This window comes from Impatiens glandulifera, chromosome 1, assembly GCF_907164915.1.
Source record: "Impatiens glandulifera chromosome 1, dImpGla2.1, whole genome shotgun sequence".
Classification (NCBI taxonomy): Eukaryota; Viridiplantae; Streptophyta; class Magnoliopsida; order Ericales; family Balsaminaceae; genus Impatiens; species Impatiens glandulifera.
The window spans coordinates 77013704-77024499 of record NC_061862.1 but is presented as its reverse complement, the minus strand read 5'-3'; the positions used below and the strand labels follow the sequence as shown (position 1 = coordinate 77024499).

Below are 10796 nucleotides of genomic sequence, written 5' to 3'. Positions count from 1 at the left end.
GACTTTACTTGAGTAAGTTGTAAGGTACCAAACCTAAAGAAGATTGTTGATAAGATAAAAAATAGTTCTTATATGATAATTCTAATCATATAATTTAAGCATTAGACCCTAACTACCTTGTTCATATTGGATTGTTTATTTTATTCTCATAACATAATTTCATTATATCTCTCCTCAATTTTATCATTAAATTCATTCATCAAAATACTAAATATTTTATATTTTAAAATTTTATTTTATTATTATATATTAATACTCTCACATATTTTACTAAAACAATCATTATCTCATCAAAATCATTATCAATCATTAAATTTGTTTTATCTCTTATTATAATTATTTTTTTATTTACTATAATATTATTTTAAAATATTGTAATTTTTAATAAATATAATTTTTTTTTGAGAATAAAATTGTAAATAATATTACAAATGGTGGGTGGAAGACAAGACACAATTTTTTAGATTATTTAAAAAAAACTAATATTACAAAAATAATACTATATATATCTTGTTGTAAAACAAACAAGCTCCAAGAAAATAGAGGTTTAGTCGGGGTGCGACCCGTTCGATTGCGATTTGCGATCTCCTAAAAAACCTACTTTTTTTTTTTTTTTTTTTTTTTTTTTTTAACTTCCAGTTTAGGCTAATTTACGCATCTTCTTCATTCTCTCTCTCTCTATCTTTCTCTCTCTTACATCTTCTTCTTCCATTGTTACCGCAATCGAGCGCCATCTCTTCTCTTCTATAGTTCCATTCTCTCTTCAACACTCTCTCTCTCTCTATCTACAACTGCCGTGATGATTCCTCACTATCTACACTCTCTTTTCACCACGTAAAAAAACCCTAATTTTCATCCACTACAGCGCACTCCAGGTGAAAACAACCTTCTCCACTCAAAAAATTCTTTATCTACCTCTTTTTCGATCATCACTCTTCGTTTTATTGTTTCATCTATGCGATTCATTCATTGATTGATTGATTTCATCTGACTTTTCTTGTTTTCATTTCCGATCATCGATGGATCTGTTTTGGAATATCAGCTATATATATATATATACACAAGTCTGAAGGAATTCCAGTACGGGATTTATGTCCTTCAATCAATCAAGGGCTGAGAAGACCGACTCGGCACAATTTAAAAAATCGGGTCGATCTGGTAACTCAGGACATCAATGGAACTATTCAAACGTTAAAGGCGGAGGAGGAGGAGGAGGAGGAACCGGCACCGGCCATCCACCGTCTTCTGTCAATCCATCGTATTCTAATAACAGAAGGTAGAAGAAGAATGTTTATTTTTCTTTAACAAATTTAGGGCTTGTTCTGATATTTTTTTTTTTCTTCTAAATTTGGTATTGGTTAGCTATAATAAGAAGTCTAACAATGCACAAGGAGCTCAACCTAGGGCTGGCACTGGTAGTGTCAATTTAGAATCTGAAAATCGTTCTCTGGTTCGTCCTCTACAGAATGGGGCACATCCGGTACCAACACTACAGGGTTAGATTTATAACTTCATTAGCAATCCAAAGAAACAAAGAAAGACAAAACATGATCTGATGCTTTATTATTGTTTTAGGAACTGCTAATGCTCCAATTGGAGGAGGAGGAGGAGGTGTTCCCACCAAATCAACAGCTGAAACGCTATCCCAGACTAATACAGGGGGAGTTACAAATGCTCAATTGCCTCAATCTGTTCCTAGAAAGTCAGAGGCACCAGCCCCCAATACTCCTGCAAAAGGTGAGACATCTCTTTGCTTCATATGATTTCTTGATGATGAGCTAATATTACTTTATATATGATTTATAGCCACAGGAGATGCATCAAGGGGGTTTCCTCTTCAATTTGGTTCCATAAGCCCTGGTTTTGTGAATGTAAGATAATCTATACAGCATATAATCATCTCATATAAAAGCTTTTGTTTGCATTGTAATGTTATGGTTGTGTAATACGTTTAATCTGTTGAATAGATACCTGCACGAACCAGCTCAGCACCTCCAAATCTGGATGAACAGAAACACGACCAAGTCAGTTAACACAACCTCTTCTTGGCTTAAGTTATTACGATCTTTTCCCTTTTTATTTTCATGTATGTATGAGTCAACATTGGGATGTTTGGATAACCAATTTTTGGAATCTTGTGGATCATGATATGAAAGGTTCACAATTGTTATGTTTGCCAAAAATCACAATGATAATAATAGATAATCCAAAAAAGAAAACTCGGTACCGAATGAAACAAAAAATTAATACTATAATTATGATCATGTTGAAGAAAATTATATGTATAACAAATAAAGGAACCGAAATTACACTATAATCTAGACGATGATCTAAAAAATTATTTTGATTATGTCCAAAAGGATCTTATGGCAAACGGAAAAAGAAGATCACATCCAATTTGAACTTGGCGTTTTTCCAATGAGGCTGAGATTGTGAAAAATGCTAGTTTCCATATAGGTTCATTGTGTCCTCTTTTGTAGCTTTTATTTTTCTTGATTACCTAAATTCCATGTTATCTATTAGGTATAGCTCTTTGTTTCTGATTGATAATCACCAGAATTGAGATCTCATGGTGGCTGGTTGCTTACTTACTAAGCCTAACTTTTTTTTGTCAGGCTCGGCATGCTGTAAGACCTGGGATGAACTATCCTGTTCCTTCTGTTCCTAAGCCACAACAAACTCCTAGGAAAGCTGTAACAAATGTTAATCAATCGAACATTGATGATTCTCATCAATACCCCAAGGCCAAAAGAGGTGTTCAAGTTTCAGCTACACCTCCTATGCCCCAGCCTCAGAAGGCTACTACTGTACATCCTATGTCAGGTGTTCCCATGCCAATGGCATACCATCAGCCTCAAGTAGCAGTTCAATTCGGTGGGCCCAGTTCATTAATTCAGTCACAGCCTCCAATGCCAATGCAAATGCCTATGCAAATGCAAATGGGAAATCCTCCTCAACTTCAGCAGCAGGTGTTTCTTCAACCTCATCCAATGGCACACCAGGGATTAATGCATCAAGGGCAGGGCTTAAATTTTACCCCACAAATGAATCCCCAACTAGCTCCTCAGTTGGGAAACTTAGGAATTGGTATGGGTTCACACTTCTCACCACAACAGGCAGGAAAATTCGGTGGCCATCGTAAACCTGTAAAGATTACTCATCCCGATACTCGTGAAGAGTTGAGGCTTGACGAGTCATTGGGCCCAAAGTCACATTCAAATACACCGCAAACTCTACCCACTACTACATCTGTTATGCCTGTTCATTCGGTCAATTACTACCACCCTGGTTCTTACCCTTCTGGTCCTTTGACTAATAACCAAATAAATCCCGGTTCCCAATTGCCAAGGTTTGGCTATCCCATTCTTCAGGGTACGCAATCGGTTGCTTTCACAAACCCCCATTCTCATAAGAACAGTCATCAAATGCATGGAATTACTGAACAGTCTGTTTTTGATCATTCACGTGATGTTCAAAATATATTATCTTCAGCACCATCAGCCTCTCCCCAGGTGACTGTTAGTAGACCTAGTGGCGTTTTGCTTCATGCTGTTAAAGTTGAGGCCCCCACAACTTTTGTTGAAAAAGCTGGATTTCCAAAATTCTCTCAACAAGCTAGTGAAGCGAACTCGATTCATTCTCAAAGGGAGGTAGTTGCTCATCCAGAGAGTTCTTTACTGCTGCCAAAGCCTGGTCTAGATATGAAATTATCTTCATTACCTGGGACTGTTAAGCAACAAACTAAGGGAACATCTTCGATTTCCATTCAAGAACCTGCATCTGCTGCGGTCAGTGATGAATGCAGAATAGCAGAAGTAGTTAATAGGTCCGACCCTCCTAAGAATCTGCAAAATGAACAAAGCAAGGGAGGGCCACCCTCAACACATCAGGTACTTCAATTTATTCTATATTCTATATTCTATTTGCTTGGATTAATTAAATTCACTCCATGAAATTGAGAATTTATTTTGCAGGTTTCAACTCAATCTACCTCTATGTCAGATTTATCTTCCCAAACTTCACTTCAAATCGATTCCATTGATAATCATGTATCTGAAGAAACAGATGTGAAACAAGTTAATGCTTCAACCAGTACAAGCTCGTCTGAACCGCAAAAGCTTCTTAATACAGACATTAAAGAACAAACTGTAGTAGGGATGAAGGAAGAGTCTAAGCCAGATGATAGAAAAATTTCTGACATATCTCCAGATCTTGTTTCTCCATCAGAAGTAGCTAGTCAATCTGAACATCAAAATGCTAAGAACATAGCTGCTAAAACCAGTGAGGTTGAAATCCAAGAACCCGAAGAGAAATCAGAAAAGCATATTAATGATAAACTAGAGATATCAAGTTCTGGATTGGCAAATACTGACGGTGATTCTTCAAGTGATATTTTATCTACAAATGACGAGACTTCACTTTCAGATGCCACACCAACACTTACAAAGCCTCTTTCCTTGAGTGCAGAGATACCCCTGGTTTCATCTACTACACCAGTTTCAGAACCGAGCTTAAAGCCTGTTGCAGAATTGACTAGAACCAAAAGTATGATCTCCAAGAACAAAAAGAAGAGAAAAGAGTATCTCCTAAGAGCAGATGCTGGTGGTGCATCAAGCGATCTTTATAATGCATATAAGAAAACTGAGGAAAAGAAAGATACAACTGCCGCTTCAGATAATTTAGAAAGTATGCCTTCAGATCCAAACGAGGTTGTAGCTGACGATCCTCAAACTGATATAATATCAAGTGAAAGGAGTGGAAATAGTAAATTCGAGCCAGATGATTGGGAAGATGCTGCTGATATATCAACCCCAAAGTTAGAAGGGGAAGTTGACAGTAAACATGCCGATGATGATACAATCACGGGTAAAAAGTATTCTAGGGATTTCCTGTTGACATTATCAGAACATCACACTGATCTGCCCAAAGGCTTTAAAATAAGTCCCGAAATATCAGAGGCCGTGATGTGTTTGAATGTGAACAACTCTCGCGAACAATACCCCAATTTTCGCGAACCATATCGATCAGATGGTCGTGTTGGTGGCATGGGCGAGGATGACAAGTGGCGGTTACCCAGTCCTGGTGTCTCAGGTCGAAATCCTCGAATGGATAATTATAACAATCGTCCTGGCCAAGGCGGAAATTATGGTGTTTTAAATAACCCACGTTCACCAGCCGGTCCTTATGGTGGAGCAATCCAAACAGGGCCTATACGAAATAATGCAGATTCAGACAGGTGGCAGCGCTCATCTTCGTTTCAGAAAGGCTTAATTCCTTCTCCGCAGACTCCAATGCAGGTTATGCACAAGGCCGAGAAGAGATATGAAATCAATAAGATATCAGACGAGGAACAAGGCAAACAGAGACGGTTGAAAGCAATTCTAAACAAGTTGACTCCGCAGAACTTCGATAAACTCTTTCAGCAAGTTAAAGATGTCAACATCGACAACGGAAACACTCTCGATGGCGTGATAGCGCAGATCTTTGATAAAGCGCTCATGGAACCGACTTTCTGCGAAATGTATGCAAATTTTTGCTCTCATCTTGCCGCGGAATTGCCTGATTTCAATGAAGATAACGAAAAGATCACTTTCAAGAGGCTTCTTCTGAACAAATGCCAGGAGGAATTCGAAAGAGGCGAACGTGAACAAGAGGAAGCCGACAAAGCTGATGAAGAAGGTGTGGAAAAGCTATCTGATGAAGAACGAGAGGAAAAGAGACTCAAGGCGAGAAGACGAATGCTGGGTAACATTAGGTTAATCGGAGAGCTCTATAAGAAAAAGATGTTGACAGAAAAAATAATGCACGCATGTATAAAGAAATTATTAGGTCAGTATCAAAATCCAGACGAGGAAGATATTGAATGCTTATGCAAATTAATGAGTACGATCGGCGAAATGATCGACCATCAAAAGGCAAAGGAGCATATAGATGCGTATTTCGACATGATGGGGAATTTATCGAACAACATGAAATTATCCTCACGTGTCAGGTTCATGCTCAAGGATTCAATTGATTTGAGAAAGAACAAGTGGCAAGAGAGGAGGAAAGTCGAAGGACCGAAAAAGATCGACGAAGTTCACAGGGATGCTGCCCAAGAACGACAGGTTCAAGCTAGTAGGTTATCCTCCCGTGGTCCAAACATAAACCCTAATTCTGTCAGAGCTCGTCAGACAACAGATTTTGGACAAAGAGGACAACCGCCTCCGATGATGTCTCCAAACAATCAAATGGGTGGTTTTCGTGGCCCCCCACAGCGGGGTTATGTAAATCTAGACATTCGTAGAGACGAAAGACAACAATATGAGAATAGGACTTTAACGACATTACCTCAGAGGCCTATGGGTGAAAACTCAATCACCCTTGGCCCTCAAGGTGGACTTGCTAGGGGTATGGCTTCTAGTAGAGGACAGAACAACATTCCTTCAACAGATATGCCAAATGTTGGAGGTGGTGGTGGCGGTCATAGAAGGGTAGTTGGTGGTGATCTTAATGGTTATAACCACCCCACTCAAGACAGGATTCATGTTCCGACTTATGATCAAAATATTAATCATGGTGGTAATAGAGACTTTTTGGGTATGGACCGTGGTGCTACTAGACCTTTGCAAGAACATGGTCAGGGTTCAAGTTCGTTGCCAAATGTTCATTCTGAAAAACGTTTGCAAGATATGTCTATAGCTGCTATCAAAGAATTCTACAGGTATGTATTTGTCAGCTGTCCTGCATTTTTACTTATCAATCTGCAACTACCTTTGAAATGTTTTTATAACTATATCGATTGAGGTCGTGCCATTGTTCCTTCAAAACTCGGCACTGAAATGCTACTGATTTTAGTAAAATAGGTTTAGCATAATGGATCATTTTATTCAGATCTTTATTATGAAGGATTTTCACTGGTTTTTGAACTTACAAATTAGTTTGCGGCATTGATTGTAGGATATCTTAGGCCTTGTTTGATCTGGGTGGTTATTTTCAAATATCCCCGTTTGATGTAGGTCATGAAAAATCAGGTTTTTTAGGGTTATTTGAGTAAGAAACATTAAGAGCTTGTTTGATGTTTGGATTATTAGTTTTTCTTTTTAAATCTTGTTTGATGAAAAAGTAGTTTTTTTTTTTTCAAATAACTCAACATCAAAAGGATATAGTAAATATTTAGAAGAAAAATAGTAAGTATTGTGGTTAATGATTCGAATGATGAGATTGTTGATTGGATCTTGGATTTTACTTATTATGTGATGGATTGTTTTCTATTTGCAGTGCCAAAGATCTGAATGAAGTTGTCCAATGTATAAAAGACCTTAATGCCCCAAGCTTCCATCCAAATATGATATCAATTTGGGTCACAGATTCATTTGAGAGAAAGGATGGAGAAAGGGATCTTTTATCTAAACTAATCATCGATCTCGCAAGACTTCAAGAAAGGGTTTTAATTCAAGAAGATCTCCTTAATGGGTAAAATAAATAAAAAATTCACTATGGTAAAAATTCTTATGTTATTATTTATCATACACACTAATCAATCAATCTGCTTTCGCTTTCACTATATTACACAGATTCGACGAAGTTCTGTTATCCTTAGAAGAATCTGTAAACGACGCACCTAAAGCAGCAGAATTCCTGGGACGACTTATGGGCAAAATGGTAATTGAAAATTTGGTTTCGCTCTCGGATATGGGGCAGTTGGTTTTAAAAGGCGGGGAAGTGCCCGGTCGGTTGGTTGAAATCGGGCTTGCTGCAGAAGTGGTTGCGACTGTTATGGAGACGATTGATTCTTTGAAAGGTGAAGCTGTACTGAACGATATTCGAACAAGGTCTAATCTGAAGCTGGAGAATTTTCTATCAAGAGACCCAAAAAAATCACACAGATTAAACAAGTTTATTTAGATAATTAATAACTATATATATATATAAATATTATATATGTTTAAAGAAGGAGGTTTAATGTCTTAAGTCTTTAATTCGGATTTGGAAGTATCCATTTATTTTTATTTTTTTTATAAATTGAAAAGGCTACGATGGAATTAATGTGTACTTGGATTTTAACTTGCTCCTTCTTGGCATAAAGAGAAATCTTAGCTTCAAAAAATGGTATTTTTATTGCATTTTATTTTGAGGGTTTTAATTTTTTTCTCCCTTAGTTCACAATTTGGCTAATATACATGTGTTATTTAAATTCATAGTTCCTTATAAGGATGTGTTTGATAACCTTGGAATTGGAGGGTTCAATGTTTGTCAGACACTTTAATATTAAAATTTAGAATTCTAATGGACAATATAGTGTAATTTATATAGTGTAATTTGAGAGTTCTTAATTTCAATCTTTTTAGGTCGAAATTGTAATTTCAAATTAACACATTTTTCATGTTTTTGACATGTTTAACACATTTTTCATATATTAAATACGTTTAACATGTTTTCATGTTTTTGACACGTTTAACACGTTTTTGGCACATTTAACGCGTTTTTGGCACGTTTAACACGTTTTTCATTTCCTAGACATGTAAAACATATTTTGACACGTTTAACACGATTTTCACATTTTTAACATGTTTAACACGTTTTTGACACGTTTAACTGACAATTTGGCAAATTTTGCACGTTTTGACACGTTTAACAAATTTTTTATATATTTGGCACGTTTAGCACGTTTTCACATTTTTGACACATTTAACACGTGTTTAACACATTAAACATGTTTATCATGTTTTTGGCATGTTTAACACGTTTTTGACACGTTTTTGACACGTTTAACACGTTTTTGACATGTTTAACACATTTTTGACACGTTTAATAAGTTTTTCACATATTTGGCATGTTTAACACATTTTTGACACGTTTTCATATTTTTAACACGTTTAAAACGTTATTAACACATTAAACACGTTTAATACGTTGTTGACATGTTTCACATGTTTTTGACACGTTTGACACATTTGTAACACATTTAACACACTTTTGACACGTTTAACACGTTTTTCACGTTTTGACACATTTAACAAGTTTTTCACTAATTTGGCATGTTTAACACATTTTTGATATGTTTACACATTTTTACGTTTTTGACACGTTTAACATATTTTTAACACAAAAAACCCTAGGTGAAGTGCGAACTGTGCGATCAGCGTGCCGTGTGTGCCGCGATATGCCGTCGCGGTCGTAATCGTCGTTGAAGTAACCCTCGATCGCAGTCGCAAAGAAATCACACACCATTCGTTGCCGTGCGAACTGTGTCATCTGTGCGATTTGTGCGATCCGTGTGCGTCGTGACTTCATCTCTCGGTCGGAAGGGTGATGCGGTGCGAGTCGAAGAGATTGGAAGATAATCTAATTAAGGAAGGGATTGGAAGATATATTCTAATCAAGGAAAGGATTATAATATATATTCTAATTAAGGAAGAGATTACAAGGGATATTCTAAATTAGGTAGGGATATTCTTGTTATGGAAGGAATATCCTAAATTAGTGTAATTAAATTGTAATTAGACGTAATTCCTAATTTAATACGTGTAAGTCCTATAAATACCCTGAAGGTATTCCATTGTAAGGAAAAAAAAAAAGAAAAGATTATTAATCAGAAAACGAGGTTTCCTCAATATCTATCGACTTTCGGTATTCGTAAGAATCAACGAATCTTGATAAAGGTTCATCCTAGCCACGCACGCTGCATCAGTTGGTATCAGATTCCAGTCGACCCTGAGGTATGCCGCCCCGAAGACAGCCGCGCAACCCTACCCCTGGTGCTGATGATGGTGACCTTGCTGAGTTGCGACGTGAAAACGCTGAGTTTCGCCGTGATAACGACGATTTGAAGCGGCAGGTTGAATGGTTGACGCAGCGGATGGATGCATCTATGCACATGCACCACCCTGAAGATGATGTTACGATGACAGATGAAAACCCTTTCGGTGGTCTTCGGAATCGATCCCCTGAACGCCCCAATCATCGCTGGGAGCAGGCTTTCAGGGTGGACATCCCTAAGTTCGATGGTAGTCTATCACCGGAAGAGTTTATTGATTGGCTTTCTCAGGTTGAAGAGATTCTGGATTTCAAGGAAGTTCCTGCAGATCGTCGTGTACCCCTTGTTACGATCCGCTTACATGGTCGTGCACAAGCATGGTGGCAGCAGTTGAAACAGACACGTGTTCGTCATGGTAAGGCAAAGCTCACGAATTGGGACAAATTCAGGAAGCATATTAGGGCTGCGTTTCTACCATATAATTACGAACGTAACCTGTACCAGCGGTTCCAGAATCTTCGTCAGGGTTCTCGTTCCGTGGATGACTATTCCACTGAGTTTTACACCTTTGTGGCTCGTGTTGACCTGTCTGAGTCCCCTCTCCAGTTGGTTTCTCGCTATATTGGTGGCCTTCGCCTCCAGTTGCAGGATATTTTGAATATGTTTGATCCCTTGACTGTTTCTGAGGCACATCAGCGTGCTTCACAGGCTGAGAAACAGCTAGCCAGGCGCGGTTCGGGTAGCTTTGGAAAACAGGTTGTCCCCACTAGTGGCATTGGTTCTTCTTCCCAGTCGGCCCATCCCACCCCAGCCCCCCCTCGCGGCACTACAGCCCCCCCGCAGGGACGTCCCGGTGGCTTGCGTTGTTTCAATTGTGGTGAAGTTGGCCATCGCCAAGCAGAGTGTCGCAACCCAAAGTCCACCAATCGTGGTCTTTTTACTGAGGTGGATGATACTGACTCTGCTCTTCCTTCAGATTCAGCCCCAGTGTATGATGTTTATGATGATGAGGCAACGGAGGAGTATGTTTCTGTTGATGTTGGCCCCCTTTTGGTGA

General features: G+C 38.2%; 1 protein-coding gene across 1 annotated transcript; it reads left to right on the top strand.

Moving 5' to 3' along the window:
* Window positions 1–684: 684 nt before the first annotated feature.
* LOC124918969 (eukaryotic translation initiation factor 4G) lies at window positions 685–8050 on the top strand. Its single transcript, XM_047459058.1, has 10 exons — window positions 685–875; window positions 1043–1276; window positions 1363–1496; window positions 1576–1737; window positions 1807–1871; window positions 1968–2024; window positions 2616–3890; window positions 3975–6703; window positions 7261–7455; window positions 7557–8050. The coding sequence occupies exons 2-10, from the start codon at window positions 1092–1094 to the stop codon at window positions 7885–7887; spliced, it is 5133 nt and encodes a 1710-aa protein (XP_047315014.1). The 5' UTR covers window positions 685–875; window positions 1043–1091; the 3' UTR covers window positions 7888–8050.
* The last annotated feature ends 2746 nt before the right edge of the window (window positions 8051–10796 follow it).

Bases quoted from the DNA above. Each gene is read 5' to 3' on its own strand.
- LOC124918969 (XM_047459058.1), top strand. From the start codon at position 1,092: ATGTCCTTCAATCAATCAAGGGCTGAGAAGACCGACTCGGCACAATTT. The intron at 1,497-1,575 runs GTTAGATTTATA...TTATTGTTTTAG, and splicing joins TCCGGTACCAACACTACAGG to GAACTGCTAATGCTCCAATT. The intron at 6,704-7,260 runs GTATGTATTTGT...TTCTATTTGCAG, and splicing joins GCTATCAAAGAATTCTACAG to TGCCAAAGATCTGAATGAAG.